The sequence below is a fragment of the Pteronotus mesoamericanus genome, unplaced genomic scaffold (assembly GCF_021234165.1).
Source record: "Pteronotus mesoamericanus isolate MK-2021 breed Mesoamerican mustached bat unplaced genomic scaffold, CSHL_Meso_final scaffold_85, whole genome shotgun sequence".
NCBI lineage: Eukaryota > Metazoa > Chordata > Mammalia > Chiroptera > Mormoopidae > Pteronotus > Pteronotus mesoamericanus.
The window spans coordinates 34,728,605-34,750,093 of record NW_026555329.1 but is presented as its reverse complement, the minus strand read 5'-3'; the positions used below and the strand labels follow the sequence as shown (position 1 = coordinate 34,750,093).

Here is a 21,489-nt window from a genome sequence, read left to right as displayed (position 1 = left end):
ACTCAATCAAATGGGCTTAATGTAAGGTATAGAACCTTACATCCCGAAGAAGCAAAATACACATTCATTTCAAATGCACATAGAACTTCTTCAAAGATAGACCACATGATAGGACACAAAGCAAGCCTCAGCAAATTCAAGAAAATTGAAATAATACCAAGCTTTTTCTCAGACCACACGGGCTTGAAACTGGAAATCAACCTCAAAGAGAAACCTCAAAAACTTGCAAACTCATGGAGACTAAACAGTAGACTATTAAACAATGAATGGGTCAATAATGAGATAAGAGAAGAAATCGAAAAGTTTCTGGAAACAAATGAAAATCAACAGACAACAGTCCAAAACCTATGGGACACAGCAAAGGCAGCCCTCAGAGGGAACTTCATAGCAATACAGGCCTACCTAAAAAAGATAAAAATATTTCCAATAAACAACCTAACCATACAGCTTCAAGAACTGGAGAAACAACAAACAAAGTCCAGAGAGAGTAGAAGGAAATAAACAATTAAGATCAGAGCAGAAATGAATTACATAGAGACCAGAAGAACAATTCAAAACATCAACAAATCTAGAAGCTAGTTCTTGGAAAAGATAAACAAAATGGACAAGCCTTTAAGCAACTCATCAAGAAAAAAAGGGAGAGGACCCAAGTTAATAATATCAGAAATGAAAGAGGAGAAATAACAACTGATACCACCGAAGTACAAAGGATTGTCAGAAACTACTATGAACAATTACATGCCAAGAAATTTGAAAATCTTGATGAAATGGACAAATTTCTAGAAAAGTATAATCTTCCAACACTGAAGGAGGAAGAAGCAGAAAGCTTGAACAGACCAGTAACAGCTGGGGAAATTGAAGCAGTCATCAAGAAACTCCCGGCACACAAAAGCCCTGGGCTGGATGGTTTCACAGGAGAATTTTACAAAACATTTAAGGAAGAGCTAACCCCTGTCCTTCTCAGACTATTCCAAAAAATCCAAGAGGAGGGAAGACTCCCAGACTCTTTTTATGAGGCCAGGATCACCCTAATCCCAAAACCAGATAAAGACCCTACAAAGAAAGAAAACTACAGGCTGATGAACATAGATGCTAAAATCCTCAACAAAATATTGACAAACCACACCCAGCAATACATTAAGATTATCCAACATGATCAAGTGGGATTCATCCCAGGGATGCGGGATGGTTCAATATATGCAAATCAATAAACGTAATACATCACATAAACAAAAGGAAAGACAAAAACCACATGATCATCTCGATAGATGCAGAAAAAGCATTTGATAAGGTACAGCACCCATTTATGATAAAAACACTCAGTAAAATGGGAATAAATGGGACATTCCTCAATGTAATAAAGGCCATATATGAAAAACCTACAGCCAACATCATATTCAACGGGCAAAAATTAAAATCTTTCCCACTAAGATCGGGAACACAACAAGGATGTCTGCTTTCATCACTTCTATTCAACATAGTATTGGAAGTCCTAGCCACAGCGGTCAGACAAGAAAAAGAAATAAAAGGCATCCAAATAGGAAAGGAGGAAGTAAAACTATCCTTGTTTGCAGATGACATGATACTGTACATAGAAAACCCTGTAGACTCTACAAAAAAACTCCTCAACCTAATAAGTGAATTTGGCAAAACAGTTGGATACAAAGTCAATATTCAGAAATCAAAGGTATTTTTGTATACCAACAATGAAATTCCAGAATCAGAAATCAGGAAAAAAAAATCCCATTTGCTATAGCAACAAGAAAAATAAAGTACCTAGGAATTAACCTTACCAAGGAGATAAAAGACCTGGACTCAGAAAACTATACAACACTGAAGAAAGAAATTAAGGAAGACACAAATAAATGGAAACATATACTGTGTTCATGGTTTGGAGGAATTAACATCATCGAAATATCCACACTACCCAAAGTAATTTATAGATTCAATGAAATCCCTATTAAAATACCAATGACACATTTCACAGATATAGAACAAATATTTCAAAAAATTTAGATGGAACCATAAACAACTCTGAATTGCTGCAGCAATTTTGAGAAAGAAGAACAAAGTAGAAGGGATTACAATACCTGACATCAAACTATATTACAAGGCCACTGTAATCAAAACAGTCTCATACTCGTATAAGAACAGACACATAGGTCAATGGAACAGAATTTAGAGCCCAGAAATAAACCCATGTTTTTATGGTCAATTAATATTTAACAAAGGGTGAAGATGCATAAAATGGTGTTAAAAATAGCCTCTTCAACAAATGGTGTTATGAGAGCTGGACAGCTACATGCAAAAAAATGAAATTTGACCACTAACCTACGGCATACACAAAAATAAACTCAAGATGGATAAAAGACTTAAATATAAGTCGCAACACCATAGAAGTCCTAGAGGAGATCATAGGCAGGAGACTTGCAGATATTTCACGCAGTACTATTTTCACCAATATGTCCCCTGGAGCAAAGGACATAAAGGAAAGAATAAACAAATGAGACTTCATCAAAATAAGGAGCTTCTGCACAGCTAAAGAACACATCAGCAAAATGAAAAGGGGACCAACCATATGGGTAAACATCATTGCCAATAATACCTCAGGTAAAGGTTTGATCTCCAAAATATATAAAGAACTCACACAACTCCACTCCAGGAAGACAAACAATCCAATTAAAAAATGGACCTGAACAGACACTTCTCCAAGGAGGACATACACAGGGCCCAGAGACATATGAAAGGATGCTCAGCATCACTAGCCATCAGAGAAATACAAATTATAACCACAGTGAAATACCACTTAACACTGGTCAGAATGGCCATCATTAACAAATCAACAAACAAGTGCTGGTGAGTTTGTGGAGAGAAGGGGACACTAGTAGACTATTGGTGGGAATGAAGACTGGTGCAACCAATGTGGAAAACAGTTTGGAGTATCCTCAAAAAGCTAAAAATGGAGCTTCCTTTTGACCTAGCAACTCCACTGCTGGGATTATTCACTAAGAATCCCAAAACACCAATTCAGAAGAACCTGTGCACCCCAATGTTCATAGCAGCTAATTCACAATAGGCAAGTGCTGAAAGCAACCTAAATGCCCATCAATAAATGAGTGGATCAAAAATCTATGGTACATTTACACAGTGGAATACTACACAGCAGGAGGAAAGAAAGAGCAAGCTCCTACCCTTCGTGACAGCACGGATGGAACTGGAGACCATTACGGTAAGTGAAACAAGCCAGGGAGTGAAATACAAATGCTATACAATCTTACCTATTAGTGGAACCTAATCAACAAAACAAACAAGCAAGAAAAATATAACCAGCAACATTGAAAGAAAAAACAAACTCACAATAATGAGTGGGGAGGAGGGAGGAGGGTAACAGGAAGAAGAAGGGGAAGGGGCAAGTCAAGGAACATGTATAAAGGACCCATGGACAAAGCCAAAGTGGGGAAGGATTGAGGGTGGGAGGTGGGGGTGGTGGGTCAGGGGAAGGGGTGGTGGGAAAACAGAAACAAATGTATTTGAACAATTAAAAAAATTAAGTTAATAATTAATTGAATTTTTTAAAAAATCCACACCAAATAGTATTAATATAAAGACTAGCTCAGTTTTGCTAATCATAGTATTCCCAATATCTAGCATACAGAAAGTGCTTGTCAGCTTAAAGAATACTTTGATTTAAAAGGAATACAATTTTAGTCCAGGTACTACTTAACTCACATCATAATTGTCCACTTGAGTTGATATATTAAAAATGGCTAGTAGATTTGGTTATTAGAGTTGATAATTTAGTGAGCAGTTTTTTTCCACCAGATTTGTTCAGGTAATTAGATTCCTCTCCTTATTTTCAGGTATGCTTTTCCCTCCTCTTTATTTTCTCTATCTACAATACAGGGGTGTCAAGAGACAGAAGATTGTACACTAACAATTTTATATCACGCTCTCGTTGTTAGCTCAGTGGGTCATAGCCTGGCTCTTAAAGCAGCTGAATAGAGGTTTAAAACCCAAACATATGAGTAAGCCTCATGCAAAAAAATACCCCATCACTGTGCCATTTGGTAGAAGATGGAGCAGGAGAGAAAATGTAGACTGATTAAATGTGAATCTATCCCCTCTGTTAAAATAAGGATACAAAAATAAGCATTAGGACAATAACCCTGCAGACTGTGGCTTCTTTTATATAGACAGCAGCAGATGCATAAAATTACACTGAAGAATATAATCTGGTATATAAATATCTGTACGATCATTTATATAACACTGTGGATACTATATTTCATTTTCAAGATCCATATAACTAAACAATGACTAAATTTTGTTGAACAAGTTGATAAATGCAACACTGGTTCTACCTGTACGGTTGGTAAAAACGCACAGACTCAGGTATTTGGGTAAATTCTCTTGGTCTTGAAGATAACCGCATCCAAAGTTGACAAGTCTAAGAACATAAAAGATTTTTTTTAATTAAAAAAATTTTAAAATAAGTTCTCTTATAAAGGATATAACCACTAAAATATACCTATAGAAGTGGAGACATATCCCTGAAAAATTTAAGTAGATAGTATGTTTTTTGGTTTAAAAAAATTCTGCAAAACAGTTTAAAAAAAAAAACATATTACATAAACGATGTGGCCTGGGAAACAGAAAAAAATTACTTTCAACTTACATTTTTTTCTTATATAGAGGACTGCACATGTTTCAAAATAAGCATAACTGGATGTTTATATATGATGAAATAAAGCTAGTAAAACATTTAATAGTTTAGGATTATCATTGCTTTAGTTCAAGACTTTCCTTTTTCTGTGCATTGGTAACCTTGTCCCTATTTTTTCAAAAGTGTTTCATTTTTTATTAAACTAGTCTGGGAAGAAAATCACCTTTTGTATAAAAATGAAAACAGAAAAAAGAAGTAAACCAATAGATTCAGTTGAGCTACAAGTGGATTGACCCTGTGACATTCTCTTTTATGGCAACAAGTAAGAAGTTTTGATGTTTGATTCTAAATGTAGTTGCCTCTGACTCACTGAATCCTTTATTGAATCACAGGGAGAAGAGCATATCCATAGATCAAAATAGATGGAGACACCAAACAGAAATAAATGACTACAAAAATTAATTATCATTGGCTTTACATGGAAAAACCCCATATTCGTGCTTGATAAAACTGTTTCTTTTCCAAGAGAGAACAGAAGTATAAAAGAGGACACACACACACACATACACACACAGAATATCAAATTATCCTTTTAGTGTATTGGCATACCATACATTAGGTATAAATACAATCATCCTTCCCAAGAGTGTCTATAAAAATTAATAGAAATTTAAGTACAACTTACTTAAATCCTGAGTCACTTAATGATATATCCAAGGGTGCCTCAAACTGTCAGAAAGTCAGGAGAAAACAAACCAAAAACAGCATTAATTAAGCGACAATAGTTCCGAAGACTAGAGCAAACCTGACAACACTGTACTTGCCTAATAACAAAGAGCCCATTTAATTATCATTATCTTCACAGGCTGTTCGAAGACACACAGCATGAGAAGTCCATCAGGACTATTGTGGAATTTACATACAATCGCAAGCTTGATATATATTTATTTCTCAAAGGGTTAATACTTGGCAAACTTTGTTTCAGGTCTGAATATCATAAACTGATTGTATAATAAACCAACTGGAAGGATTTTACAAAGCAGACCAAGAAAGAAGGGAAAGACTGCATGTCTTCAGCAGGAGAGTGAATAAGTAAAAAAAGGGGGGGATAGGAGGATAAATGAAATCCTTATAATAGTATGATAGCAGTCTAGACACCAATATCAGTCCTGGTTAGGAAGAATAATAACATATTGTTCATTATAAATAAAAAATATTTGACTCCTCACCCCAAGGCCAGCATTCCAAATGGCTTTTTCAGGAGTCTTGCCAGATTTTTACTAATTAAACTTTACCCTCTCACTGACCTTATTCTCAAATCCTCCAACCTCACAAGTCATTTGGCATCAAATGACATAACCACTTAAAGCGATTTACTATAGACCATACCTATTAGCTTCTACTAATCCTTACTCTTAGACTTTTTTATTTAATGTGAGATATTCATTTAGCATAAATTTCCTGTGTTTATATTAATTGCAGTTGTTACAGTGTTGAAGGCTTGAGATGACAGGAACTACTTTATTTGCTCACACAACTGACCAGCAGAACACCAAGAACACTAAAATGCTGTTTACAGTAACAACCCTCTTTAAAAGGGGGCAGAACATGTTAAATTTTTTCCTCTAGCCCAGTCATTTCCTGGACTTACCATTAGGTTAAAGTTCTCATCACCACAAAACTGGATGCATTTTAAGGTACTCCTCGATTTCTAAAAGAGAAAACAGAATAAATGACATATTACCTCGTCAAAATCAACAAAAACACTAATTAAAAAAACAAAAACCAGAAGACAGAGAGAGAAGCAGCCAAGAAACAAACAGTAATGAAAACATTTTCCTTATTTTTAATAAGCCATCAATGAAAATGCAATAATTAATAAATTAAAATAATGATAATGTCAAAATTCAATTGTACCTATAAAGAGAAGGGCAGTAGACTGGTTTTTACCTTCACATCAATGTAGTATAACCTCTGCTCTGACATGTCCCACTGAGCCCAAACAAAATCTTCTGCTACTCTGTCTCTTGGGAGATGGCCAGAACTTTTAATCACCTAAAGAAGCAAAAATATTTTAGAAATAAATAACTATTTTAAAAGAAAAAAATCTGGAATTTATTATTTTATATGAATAATACATGTAAATATTTCCACAGTTTATTTTTAGCAGCACCCCCAAACACATGCATATGGAAAATCTTTTCAGGAAAGATTTAAGGCATCATTTCATTACTTGCTCTTCCCAAACACGTTATAATATACTATTTTATTATATCCCTAGTTTAACAGACAAGCTGGTGTTGATGAAGGCTGCCACAAATCAATAGCTAAGTTAATAGACGATTCAGAGATTCCTGTTCTGGACATAACCCACTCAGGTGTCTGCAGACAAGAGGCCTTCACAGGGGCTGGGATGCCAAGGGAAAACCTCAGTCCTACCCTGGCCGGGTGGCTCAGTTGTTGGAGCATTGTCCCATACACCAAAAGGATGCAGGTTCAATCCCTGGTCAGGGCACATTCCTACACTGTGGGTTCTCTCCCTAGTTGGGGTGTGTATGGGAGGCAACCATTCGATCACTCTGTCTCTTTGTGTACCTTTCTCTATATATAAGATCGATAACATAGCCTTGGGTGAGGATTTTTAAAAAAATAAACTGAGTCCCAAGGCAAAGGCAAAGCTCCCCACCCCTTTATTCCTATGGCACTTTGGCATGCTTCTGTTGCAGTTACGTATTAATTAATACTCTGTCTCCCCAGGGAGTATGCACTCTTCTACAACACCTTCATATTCTCAATGTCTTGTTTCTAGCATGTAGCAGTACTCAAGGAATGCTATTCAAAAGAAGAAAAATGAGATAAGGTATGTAAATTGCTAAGGATATTACAAGTTTAATACAAGGAACCAAGTGTTCATTTTCTTCAAAATGATAACATAGCAAAAGCAATAAATTATATATTGGGACAGATGAGTAAAGAATGTAGACATGTTGAGGTAGAAGAAATGAGTGAAAAAGAAAACATCAGAATGGTCCCTTTTCATGCCTAAACCCTCTCTAATGCTAATAGGAATTTGTCGACAGGCTAAGCCAGGACTCACAACAGGGCACAGAGCATCCAGAATCGTGCGCCTCTGTCTCTGGCTTGAAGATGTCTGTTACACTTAGGCTGGAGAAAAGACCCCAGAGGACCTGCCTGTCTCTAAACCTTGGAAAACCCATCTTGTTTCCCTTTTCTGGAATGTGTTAGGTTGGGGTAGATTTGGTGACTCTTTCAGATAAAGGTATATACTAACAAGAACCTCATCACTGGAGAGTGGCAGCCCAGGTTCACATCTCCATTTTGTACCTATCTAGAGCTTCGTCACCTCTGTGAGTCTTGGTTGTGGTTTTCCCTAAAAGTGGGGATAAGTATAATGCCACCTCTATCACGTAGGAATGTTGTGAGAAATGTGTGGAACCACACTGCCTCAAGAAACTGCTCTCTCAGCCTTTAAGAATGAAGGCAGAAGTGCTTATCCCTGTCTTCTATGCCTATTCCCAGTTTCTGACCCCTACTGCTAATTTAAACCTCTCCTGGAAATTCTCATCACTGGCTTTGGGATTCTGCCTTGTTCTTTCCTCTCTGGCCTGACCCTTTTCTGAACATTAGCCCTCTTCTTTCCTTCCCATCCACTCAGCCACGAGGGGCCTAGAGCTCCTGCCACACACGTCCTCTTGGCTGTTTCCCAAACCAGCCTCTTGATTTGAGATGATCGATAGTAGATGCATATAATAAATGCCTTTTCCACTTTAGTTTTCTTCACATAATTTTAAAATTAAGATCTTCAGAGAAAAACTATTTCAATGCAGACTATTTAAATATTGAAGGAAATCATTTTAAATATCAATGTTAACGTCTCATACAAATTGTCAAGAAAAAGATAACCCAGTAGAAAAACAGATAAGGAAACAACTAAACAACTTTTATAAAAACAAATGCAAATAGCTGATAAGCATAGTAGATGCACTAACTCACTAAGATTAAGGGAAATGCAGGATAAAATAATGATATCAACATCTATTGAACTGGATTTCTTTTTTAAAGACAAATACACCTGTTAGCAGTATGGATAGAGGAAAGGGCTTTGTTATACTTTGCTTGTAAAACTGCAAATTATTACTTTTTTTCTTGAAAAGCAACCTAGCAAAGTCTGTTGAAATTTATTAAAGTATCAACCCAATTATCAATCCCTCAGGATTTAACCCCAAGAGATATGTGTAAGAAATATGTAAACACAAAAATGAGACACAAAAATGTTTGTGACAACTTCTGATGCAAACAAATAAAATTAAAAAATGGTAACCAAGCAAATGCCCATCTGTGGGACAATGGTTGAAAACTGTGTACATTCATGCTGGGGACTGTTATGTACTTCTAGAGAATAAATTGGTACTATTCTTGTTGACTTGCAGGTAATTCCACAAAGGTGAATGAGGAAGGAGTGAACAATAAACAAACCCTTGGGAGTGTCAGGGGTGAGGACGATGGCCAATACACGTATGGAGAAAAGTATGAAAGGACACATACCAGATTATGAATGAAAGTTAAAGGTTAAATGGTGAGGGAGAAGTAGAAAACAAGCAAAAAAAAAAAAAGGAAAAAAAAAGAAAATTGAACTACATAAAACCCCCGCATATGTTATAATCCCATTTATTATATATGTATGTATATGTATCCATGCATAAAAATTAGAGAAAAAAGTTACATATTTATTTAGTAACCCATAAGATACTCCTGATATGTGTTATGTTGAGGTAGAATTAAGTAAAATGCAAAGACAAAAGCAGCAAGTTAATATATGTGTTATGATTCTATTTGGTAAAAACAGTTGAATCCTTGTATACATGCACCTGAGGAAGGAAAAAAGTGTAGAAAGAGTCACACAAGCCTATCATTACTAGTTATATTAGGAGGCTGAGATTAGAGGCTGAGATGTAAAGGAAACATTTAACCCTTCTCTATATCTTGTATTAATTCACATCTTACAACAGCAAGACTATAATTTGAAAGACATCAGATAAAGAAAATGTTATATTTCTATAACATTAACCTATTTTTAGCAGTATAGAAATATCACTCTTTGTGGGGGGGAAAAAAAAACTCTGAAGCAAAAGGAATTTCAAATATTTACCACTCTATTTCCACCTTCTTGGATGACTTGGATATGAAATTGTTCAATATCTTTAAACAAAGAAAAAACAGAAAGACAATTTAACCTTCATGAAAAACATGAAGTACTCTTTTCACTGAACCATTGTGAATTAATTTCTTATTGAAAAATGGAAATTAGACAACTGGCTGAAAAATATTATCACAGAGAGCAATCTCACAATGAAGGTTCAAAACACAACCCACCTTTCTTCAACCCCCTTTAAGTCTGTTTCAAGTCCAGAATTTACTCTGCTACTCAATATCAACAACATGTGCATTTACCCTTTCTGCTCCCCTGCATTCCCTCAACAGGCTTTTGCCTCCCCTATATCATCAGTCTTCTGTACAGTTATTAAGGGTTCATTTGGTAGGGTTTTCTTCAGTTTCCAAATACCAAACATCTGTTCGTGTAAAAATATCAGATAGAAAATTCATACAAAATATCAGGGGGAGGCATTTTTATAGGAATCAGTTTCACATTAACAAAACTCTAAATGTTTTGGGCTGATTTGTAGATGATCCCTTTCTCTCAGTAAGCAATTTAGATTCATTCACCATACTTACCTTCTGCCGGTTCTAGTTACAAAAATGTGAGAAAGACAGTTGGGCAAGAGCATAGGAACTCAACACAAGCCTAACCCCTCAGGTTCATTTTTCAAATTATAAATTAGCAGTTTAATCTTATAACATGAAAGGTGACTTATTAGATAAGATACACCACTGAATTTTGTCCTTTCTCTTTCCAATCCCCAACTAGAAAATATCATTAAAGGATATCCCAATATTATTTGCCTCTATTTGAATTTGACCAAGTTAGTATGTGTCCTCAAGTTCTGCCATGAAATTCTTCTAGCTTCTAATGCCCTCCCCTCTCTCCATCCAAGCCTTTCTCCTCACATTATGCTTATCCTCTATGACAGACATCCTAAAGAAGGAGGGCCTGAAGAAGGCAAAAAAGGACCAGCACAACTGTTCTTCAAACATCCTACCACATGACAAAATTGGGAACCCATATATGCAAGAGCCCATCATTCCCAGGATGAGGAAATAGTGTCTGAAGGAACAAGAAGTGGGGACCAAAGGAAAAGCCCTTCCACAGGAGCCCTGGGTCTGAAATGGACATCAAAGGTCAGCAGACCCTGAGCAATGGTTAGTGGACGCTTAGAAGATTCAGTCACGTCCCATACTTCAGTAGATGTGCCACTCGTGAAATCCCTGCATACCCCCTAAAGGGGCACTTACATTTCTCTTCTGAAATCAGTAACAGATGGTTCTCTGGAACAGGATGACTGTCAATATGTGGATAGAGGAACTGCAAAAAAAATTAATCAAAACTATAAGCAACTACCCTGCTTACACAGCTATTTCAGAAGTTGTATTTGATCACGATACTACTACATACCATAGAAGGGACTGGGAACCACGGAACAATTTAGGTGAGTCACATGCACGCACATATTGTAGATGGAAGCAAGCAGAAAAATGGAACACTTTCAGGAGCTCAGTTTTCCAGGCAGAAATTGATCTCAGGTCCAACATAATTCATTTAAACAATAAGGCTAGCCCTAGCTGGTGTGGCCCAGTGGGTTAAGCACCGGCCTGGGAACAAAGAAATCGCCAGTTTGATTCCAGGTCAGGGCACGTGCCTGGGTTGTGGGCCAGGTCCCTGGTTGGGGGTATGTGAGAGGCAGCCAACAGATGTTTCTCTCACACATTAATGTTTCTCTCCCTCTCTTCCTCTCTCCCTCCCCCTCTCTCTAAAAATAAATAAATAAAATCTTTTTTTGAAAAACCAGTAAGGCTAAAGTGCAAGCCATTTCTAGGGATGGTACTTACTGTTTAGAATATGTGATTCTGAAGCCAATCAGAAACAATATAACATTTGTACAGTAAGTTCTATTTCACATGCACAAAATAAGAGCACTCAATACATTTGTTGTGCAACTAAACCCTAGTATTTAGTTTGAGAGCTAAGTAAACTACTCTCCATTACAAATTCCAAAGTCTCACATCCAAGAGACAAAACACAACATAGCCAGGGACTTTCCAAGAAGGGACAGTGAGTCACAGGGTAGCAAGTGGTATAAGACTTACAAGCCTCAAAGCATAAAATGACTGCCCCTGGGAAGGAAAGGCTTGACCCACCCCACTCCCCCGGCTCTGTGCTCTCGCATATGTGACAAGCAGGCAGCCAAGACCCATAGCCTGATGGTGCCAACTGCGATGTGAGGGAACACCGGTTATGGGATGACTCCAGTGACTCAGCAGGTTCATTTAGTCACATGAAAGCTTACTAGACAAGCTCCACCAGTGAGTTTTGCTTTTTCCCTCCAAACTTGAAAGCATAATGGAAGAACATAACCTCTATGTCCCTATGTTATAGTTGGCATCCTCTCTACAGACTAGGAAAATTTTGACAAAATATATTGCCTGGTGTCCTAACTTCTCATAGTGACGAATTAGAAATACAACTGGTTAATTTTTTAATTATTTGTGGTCATGTTTCCCCTTTAGAATTGAAAAACAAAACACTAACTACATATTATTCTTCAGAGCAATAATCTCAAAATTATAAAACAGCAAATGCAGAATTCAGCTACAAAAATAATATGGAACTTACTATTCCTTGTTTGTGAAATGGGGCACATCAAGCAAGATATTTCATGTGCTGGGGTTGAGGAGAAGTAAAGATGAGAGATACCACATAGACAACAAAGAGCAAATGCTCAGCCCCTCAAAACCTGCAGCACCTGCAGAAGATGTCACAGTGGCCCTGGGTCCACAGAGCTGGCTAGGGCATGCTCGCTTAGGGCTGTGACCTGGACTAAGGTGCTGTGGAATTCTAAACCTCTGCCTGATCTTTGGGTGGTAATTAGTGAGAACACGATTTTAAAAGTCCCATTTTATGAAGCAACCCTAGGGCCTAGAAGTCAGAATATAAATAGACAGGCTTCCGACACAGCTCTACAAAAGCACACAAGGTTTGAGTTTTTTTGTTTGTTTTGTTTTATGTTTTTGTTTTTTTACCTGGTGAGTAGGAATCTATATATATTTTAGGGAAATACTTATCTTCACAAATAAGGAGCTCTGATTGTTAATATTCATCACTGGAAAATATGTGGTACAGGGGTGTAGATGGGTGTCTATCCACTGGAACGATCTAGAAGATGCACCTCACATTGATAAGGACCCTCAAAGGGCATCCGATTAGGATACAAACCCCACTGACTACTGTCCTGCTGAATTGCCTTTGCAAGGGGGGTCAAGATGGCACATGCACATTTAGGGAAATGTACTGCTGGCGACCACTGTGGATATTTTTAAAAGAAAATGGAGGGTGATGGATTGAAAGGCAAGACCAAACTCAGTGGGCAGTGAAGGGTGTTTCTCTAAAGGGGAGACAGAAAAGGGAGGGAGAGGCAGGAAGGTGGGGACTTGCCGTGGATGGAAGTCTGAAGTGTCTCTCTCCAGGGGTACAAATAGGCATGAGGAGCAGGGAGCAGGGCTCTGAACAGAGATGGGATCACAATGTAAGTATAAGTTTTACTTTATTTGGGTGGAGACTTTTCCTTTGGCCTATGGATGCAGTCATGCATCATGTACTTTTTTTTTAATTTGAGATAAAACTCCATATTTTAACTATTTTAAAATATGCAATTAAATAGTTTTTGATATATTCATAATGTTGCACAACGAAATATTTATAAAAAATTTTCCCTTCCCAGGTTCAAAATCCCTTTGAGGGTCCCAATCCTTCAATAATATCACCATCGCCTAGACAGCCCTGGGTGGAAATGCTGAGAAAGCCAAGAGAACAGGCCAGTGAAGGGAAGTGTGCTCTGTCCCACAGTCACGCCTATACTGATGACTGTGTAAACAGAGTAGCTTCCTGGTGGAGGGGGAATGTAGCTCAGGAGCTCCACACCAGGCCCTGTCTGGAAGCAGGCAGCATCCCACACAGTGAAGCCAGGAGTGGTAGCAAAAATGTACAGCTGGAAGGACTGCTGACAGTGAAGAACCAGGTGACAGACTATCCCCTTTCCTAAAACACAATGCAAGAGGGAAACACATTGGCTCGAGGCTGGGAGTGAGGCGGGGAGAAAGGAGGAAGATACTTCATGTTACACAAGGAAACTATAGAGCAACACTGCATGAGCAAGTATCTGTCTATATTCTATAAAGTTACCACAAACACTGTACACTGAATACTGACCATTGCTCCTAGGGGAAATAAAAGGGTAGCTTCCTGTGAGACTCCAGTCACAACATTTTTGTCAACAAATTAATACTTAACTTTGTTTAATCTGTGTTTCAGTTTAAAGACACCCTATTTACTATATACTGTCAATTCATTAGTCTTGAACTCAGAGTCAACAGCACTATACACTCATGTCTGAATGAAGCGTATGTAACTAAAACACACATTTTCTGTAAAGCACATCATAGACTTCTTGCATTTAGGAACACTAGACAGCTCTTCAGCAATATGTTTGGGAGACATTTTAAACAGTGAAATCACTAACAAAAGCCCCGAAATTAAAAAATCATGGCACTAAATATAACACAAAAACATTTTTTACAGTATGAGAAGTAAATCATGAAGTTAAAGTGTCCCCATGTTCAACCTCAGCTGGAAATGTATGCTTTGGGGAACAAATTTTTCACCACTTTGAACATGTCTGCAAATGACTGAAAGCACCATTAGTATTACTGATTTGGGGATTACAAATAAATTTTAACAAGTAGTAGAATTCATAAATTCAGAATGTGCTAGTAATGAGGACTGACTATATCTATCTAGTCCACCTGCACTATACACACAGTGCTTCTGCATCAATTCATGGAGTTGATAATTTATGGGGTTAAATCATCTAATCACAGATGTTTAATCTGTCAACTACATGAATACATTAAATAAACTATTTCAACTTACCTTAAATGTGTTTTGATAGTCAATATTTTATCATGTAAAACACTACCTTACTATCAGACAAATCATGATATAATAGAGACAGAGAAACTAGGTTTGAGTTTTAAAGATATCCATGTTTACAAAGGAAGAGTTAATAATTCCTGCCATACCATTTATCAGAGTGCTTTGAGGATTAAATGTGATAATGTGTGTGAAAGCACTTTGTAAACACCATTTTCTCTAGGCTCATGTCTTTTGATTAATGAGATGTCTTAAATGACATTCTCACTTACCTGTACCCAAACATAGCTATCCACTGCTTTTAGAACCTTCACATTGTTCACGGGGCAGATTTCGACCAACAGAGTTAAGCACTTTGATCCTACAAAGTAATGGAGGCTTTGAGAAATGAAGACCAGGATACCACAACTTATCTTCTCCACAGAGGTCTGAACTTGGAAGATGTCAATGTGTTGCCTATTGTGTTACACAAAGAAAACTAATTTTCTTAAAATTTACTTTGACATTTCTAAAAACCTCAAACAGAAAAAGAAAACATCATAAAGGAGAAGTCATGCATGGAATGAGGAACAACTTCCTTCCATTCCTCAGCCATTTTTAGCTCAGCTTTACAGGGCCTCTCAGCTTCCAAGGCTACCTAACACAGCTCACTTCAGCGTCACTCCCATTCGGCAGCATGATGGAAATACTGTTTGTATATGAAAATATAAAGATATTTTTGACACATGAACAAGTCACAGTTGACAGCACCCATCAATAGGACAGAGTCTTGGCTTCCTCAGGAACTGGCAGCACTGGCCGGAGTTGCACTGATACAGGCCCACTTACTTCCTCAGTGTCACATGGAGCAAATGGCATCGAAGATAGCAATTAGGAGGAAGTCCTTGAATTTAGGCTATAATGGGATTATCACAGATTTCCAAATTTAAGCCAAAAGTTCCCCTTCCCTAAGATTAAACCTCAAAAGAAGTTGCTTTATGTTTGAGTTCTCAGAAAGACTCTAATATTCTCAGCTACTTTTCAATGACTTTATTTTGAGTAACGATATACAATTTGGGGGTGGCACAGTGACCTAGAGTTGAATCAAAGCCAGTTTTCACTATTTAAAAAAGTAACCTGACAGCACTGCTTAATTTAATTTTTTTAAAAAGGCAAAGAATGTAAAACAATTTCTGGGACAATCCTCCTAATTGCAAGGACTGGATATTTCTCTAAACATGATCTTAAAGATTATTTATAAATCAAGACAGTGAGTGAATTATTACATGGGATCACAAATATACAATGACAGAACAAATGAAAATCAAATATTGTTTGGTCAATGAGTACTTGTAGCATAGAATAAAAATCTAGGATCATATACCAATTCAAAAAGTCTGTATTTCTAAAAAATGGGACAGAGATAAAAGTGAGGTGCTTTAGAAATTTGCTTGATGACTCAAAATATGGCTCTAAGAATAAATAAAGACATTGGGTCAAAGATATTTGTGATAGAAATATTCTGTTAAATATAAGGATAAGATCAAATGTAATTGAAAACAAAAAATTATTTTTAAATATGTGAAAATGAGTAAAAACAATTTTCCTTACTACATTAATATATTAAATAGTACAGCTGGCATTTGATCATTTTATTTCTTGCCCTAAAAGCATATACATTTCAATTTTAAAAAAACTTTTTGGGGGGCAGGCAGAGGAATCTTCTTACTGGAAAATAAGGAATCACCTTATATTTATTTGGCCTCTTTAGCAGTGAATATGTACCCAAGTGAGATAACCAGCTATCTCCTAAATTAACCTGCCTTGAGAAATGGTAGGATATTCAAGGGCAGAAACCACCTTCCCACACTAATGCTTCCCTCCTTTAGAATAGCCAAGACACTTAACTAATATGATTAGCATAATGATAAGAGCAAGTGGGAATTTCTTTCAATAACATACCATGTGCTTTCACTGTGTAACAGAACATACTCTGAATTAAGGTCCTAGAGAAATGAGTTCTAGTATAAGCTCCAAAAGACTTAGAAAAGTCTATTTGGACCTGGTTCTGAAGAAGCTCTGGTTACTGGAACACTTAAAGCAAACCACAGCCGTGGAGCGGCTACAGCATTTAACTGTCTATAATGGTACTTGGGGGCTCTGGAGGTCTCAGTGGCAGTGGGGCCCAACACACATGGCCACCCCTATTGCTGCCCAGTGGAGATCCCTGCGCATTGGGGTTAACGAATTCTGCAGTGGAGAGGGTGAAGGGGGCAGCTGGGCCTGGTTGGCTATGGTAGGCCATTTTCTAAATAACACATGAACTCTGGCATGGCTGCAGCCAAGATAATAAGCATTGTTGATAAAAACTGTGTTGTAAAGTGAGTGGACCAATGAACCCTACCTTCCATCTGAAAGATGTTACAGTGTGCCTCATTTGCAATGGAAAAAAATTTATTATAAGTAATAGAGTGTTAACAACTTGAGGTCAACTACATATTACAATCAAATGGCTTACCAAGTCATTCATGGACAGATAAAATAAGCCTTTTCAAAATATTCATTCAAAGGATAAAATATTATAATAGGTCTTATAGTGCTCTCTGGTCACATCATTTCTGAAATCTCAACTGAGCAAAGCCTCCTAAGGATCTCCACGATCTCTCTGCACATGACCCTTGTTCTCCTATGGTCTCAGTTCCTGCTCCTCTGTCCCTTGTTCATTCCACTCCAGCTTCATTGACTCTGCATATCCTTGAACAGTGAGTCCACCAAGCACACTCTAGCCTCAGGGCCTTTGTGCTGGCGGTTCACTGAGAGAGGAATGTGCTTTCCCCTAGCCACACACTTGCTTCCTCCCTTCTTTCAGAGCTCTGTTTAAGTACTGCTCTAATAGTGTTTGCAAGGATCCTCCCCCAAAATACTTGCCTCAGACTTTGCTTATGGGGAAACCCAAACTAAAGCAAGACGTTATCTCAGGGAACAGGATCATTTTAGCCATAAGGGGCTATCATGAGAGAGTGGGGAGACTGAACCAGGAAGAAGAGGATGCCAGTATCAGGAGCATTATCAACTTAAATACCCCCTTGGGTCTTGAGTTGCATGGAGGGTACCTCAGAATTATCCACTTTAGTGATGGAAAGGGGGAGTGTTTATCCTTCATCTCCTTTTCCCCTGGTGGGCATGGCCTACCCTATTGGCCTATCTCCAACCATACTTCCAGGTGGTACACATGCAGGTAGTAAACAGGTTTTCCCAAGGGCTCTGGACAAAAAGCAAGAAGCAGGTAAAGAAGCTGAGGTAAGGCACTGCCTGTCAAATGACACTTGGGCAGAGCTGGTTCTCATTGCAGAGACTGACATGAGAGATGAGCTAAGAAGATAAAGTATGAGGTATCCAATAACTAACAATGATCAATTTAATATTTTTAAAGAAGCAATCAGATAATCTCACCAGAGATTGCATCAAATCTCACTGGCATCAAAACTCCAAAACTGAGTAAATATACCTGAATAGGTTAATGTTGTAATCAAACAAAACTTACAGTAAAGTTGGTCTGAAAATACATTTTATAATGTAGATAATTGCACAGTTCTGCATGACAATCAGGCATAGATGGTAAAATCACATAAAGATTATAGTTATTATTGGGTTTCCCAGCATAACAATTTCTGAGGCTAAAAGGAATAAGGCTCAAGAACTAGGAGGTGCAAGGACCTAATCTAGCTTCGTGACTGGGAGGAATACAAGCAACTGGGTCTTTCTCTTCTTGGAAAAAGGGGTTTATTAGCCCACAAAATCAGGGTCCATACCCTTGTTTTAAAGATCGGGACACCAATATCTTAGATCCTATTTCACTTAAGCTAGTCCAGTTCCACTACCTCTGAAGTGAGCATTGCACCTGATTCTACGAAGAGCAGAGAACACTAAGAGCAGGACACTGCCCAGAAGAGGAGGCCTGCTGTGGTTCTCAGTGTAACGTGGCGGGGGGTAAGGGTGGGTGAGTATTATGCATGAGAAGATTTCAGCCCTGGCTGGTGTGGCTCAGTGGACTGAGTGCCGGCCTACAAACCTGAGAATCACCAGTTCAATTTTCAGTCAATTCTCAGGGTACATGCCTGGGTTGTGGGCAGGTCCCTAGTGGGGGGCGCACAAAAAGCAACCACGCATTTATTTCTCTCCCTCTCTTTCTGCTTCCCTTCCCCTCTCTCTAAAAATAAATAAGTATATAAAAATCTTCAAAAAAAGAAGATTTCAGAGAACACATCCTGCTCACCAACTTCTCTCAGAAACTTTTCAGCTGAGGTGCCTGAGAAGGTCCAACCCAGCCCTGGTTCCCCTGACACTCTCTAAGCGGGCTCTGTGAGAGCCCGGAACTGCCACATGAGCCTAATGTGGAAAGTATGTAAAAGGGTTTTTCCATCACATGCAACCGCAGGAGAATACATCTGAGTGTATTGAGTATGCTAACAAAAGAAGGAATTTAAGTGCTGAATAAACAGAACAGCCAGAACACACTGCAGGACTGGAATAGTAAGAGACTGAAATGAGATCCACTAGAACACAGGTTGAAAAATGGTAGTCCACAGGCTAGGTCCAGCCACAGGTGGTTACCATTGCCAGAATAGAATTTTTAAAAAATATCTGAGCCAATGTTTAAAAATTAAATTTTTACATCAATGTCCACACTTCTCTTCATAAATTGAAAAGTTGGTCCCACTGGGCTTCCTTTGAGGGTGGGCCACATGTTTCATGAGGTACCCCTCCCCCGCAACCACTAGTCCCTAAAACTCACCCTGAGTGTAACTGCCACACCTCTTTGTGTACTGTTGTATCCCCAGCACAATGCGTGGTGCATGACCCACTGCAGGCTCTCAATATTTGTTGAGTTCTGAACAGACAGAGGTGTATGATAGAATGTTAAAAGGATGGGAGTGGGGCATCACATAGATAATAAACTATGAAGTGGGCCTTGGCAAATGAGTAGAATCGATTTTATGTTTAGAACTGGTAGACTAGTCAAAATGCATTCTATATTGGTCAAGAGTTAACCAGATGTAAGAAAAAAAAGTATTCTTAAAGGAAAACCAAGCTTTTACCAATCCTTTACACAAGCTTCTGAACATGGGGTTCTAGTGTGTTTTCAATGTTTATTTAGTCTGCCAGGGTGTTAACTGTCTTTTGAATACTTCTGCTATTCACTGTTATATTTTCTATACTTCCTTGTTTACTTGAAAAAAAATTTTAACTCTTTTTTAATGCTTGACATGATCTTTACCTTTTTGTTCTGAGGAAAAGCTATTTGTAAAGATGCCTGAAATTTCACTAAGTAGTTCAATAAATTTTCATCTACCAGTAGGCACCAAAAAAATATAATTTCATTACCTGGTTGAAACTCATTCTTTCTTCCTTCTTTAGTAGTTTGAACTAAACTTGCAGCTTATGGAAAAAAAAAAATAAGTCATTAGCAAATGATCCATGCAGTGGCTTGTTAAAGTTTACCATTTTCTATCTGAAATAAGTGAGGGCTCAAAGGATCTGTCAGTGGATGATTACGGCAGAATACAAAGCAATCTTTTTTTGTAGGTAGACTCAACACGTTCTTTATTTCACATCTAATCTCCTAAGAGCATCTCTTAATAGAATATTATTGTAATACACTAATCAAACATTATAAAAATCCAACACTTTGAAACTCAAAAAAAATGTAGTTTAGTGCTTGACATGTAGCAATAAAAAAGTTTAACTCACCAAGTAAAGTTCTCTCACTGTTGACAGAGCAACTGATAACTTGCAAGTCTTTCTCAAATGTATAGAGGTGCTATTAAAACAAAATATTTTTTTAATTTGGAGTTTCTTATTAAATAATAATTTTATGAATACAAATTCCCATTTAGCTATCTACCAAGTATCATTGTGACAAACATTTAACCAAAGAACCAGTCAATGAGCCAATTTATTCATACTGAGAAATGTCTGATTATTTCTTAAGGAAAAACTGGTTTGCTGTTGGAGGCCATGTTTGGCACTGAAACTTAGTTGAGTATAGCGATTAAGAGCACAGACCTACGAGCCAAACTAGACCCAGGTTTTAACCCTGACTCTGCCACATGCTAGCTGTGTGGCTTTGGACAAGTTACTCAACCTCTCTATCCTCCTGTCAGTAAAACAGGAATCATAATACCTATCTTGAGCGATTGTTATAAGGCTCAAGTGAGATAATCCATATGAAGCACTTAATACAATGTCTGCCATATATAATAAGCACTCAAATGTTAGCTATTATAATTACTGAGGCAAGTAAAGTTTTAATCAAACTATATAACATATCACTAGTTATGTCTATGAGACTATAACAAGTACATCTCTTATAGGACTTTCCTATTTAGTTCATTAGCAAAGTAATCTTCTCTCTTAATCTTTACTTTTGATTGTCTTGCTGCTCTTTGAAATATTGCAAGACTCCATTTCCTTGAATATTAAAGAAAATAAAAATGGTTATGCAGAAGGAGGATGTGAGATACAGATTGAGGAACTGGTGACAATCACTTATATTAGGCAAACTTATAAAATATAGTATTAAGAGGAAAATATAGTATAAGGAAAGATAGAATCTTAGATGTCAGAAGAGAATGGACTAAGAGAAACAGTAAGTAGTAGAATTATTAAGAAGGTAATTAGTACCTGCAGACAAAAAAAAAAGCACCAAGAGCACACTAGAATC

The 21,489-nt window shown here is 37.5% G+C and overlaps 1 protein-coding gene across 3 annotated transcripts in view; it reads right to left on the bottom strand.

Annotated features, from left to right (window-relative positions):
- The window catches only part of GSAP (gamma-secretase activating protein), an 88,582-nt gene that overhangs the window by 49,085 nt on the left and 18,008 nt on the right, over nt 1-21,489 (bottom strand). For 2 of the 3 annotated variants that reach the window (XM_054563942.1, XM_054563943.1), the window contains exons 4-12: nt 20,517-20,586; nt 20,151-20,204; nt 15,059-15,147; nt 11,096-11,165; nt 9,834-9,883; nt 6,614-6,718; nt 6,315-6,374; nt 5,349-5,392; nt 4,362-4,447 (exon numbers count right to left, since the gene is read on the bottom strand). In XM_054563942.1, the coding sequence (XP_054419917.1) occupies nt 4,362-4,447; nt 5,349-5,392; nt 6,315-6,374; nt 6,614-6,718; nt 9,834-9,883; nt 11,096-11,165; nt 15,059-15,147; nt 20,151-20,204; nt 20,517-20,586 (628 nt within the window). The remainder of the gene's footprint in view (nt 1-4,361; nt 4,448-5,348; nt 5,393-6,314; nt 6,375-6,613; nt 6,719-9,833; nt 9,884-11,095; nt 11,166-15,058; nt 15,148-20,150; nt 20,205-20,516; nt 20,587-21,489) is intronic. The other variant, XM_054563944.1, reaches the window with a different exon arrangement.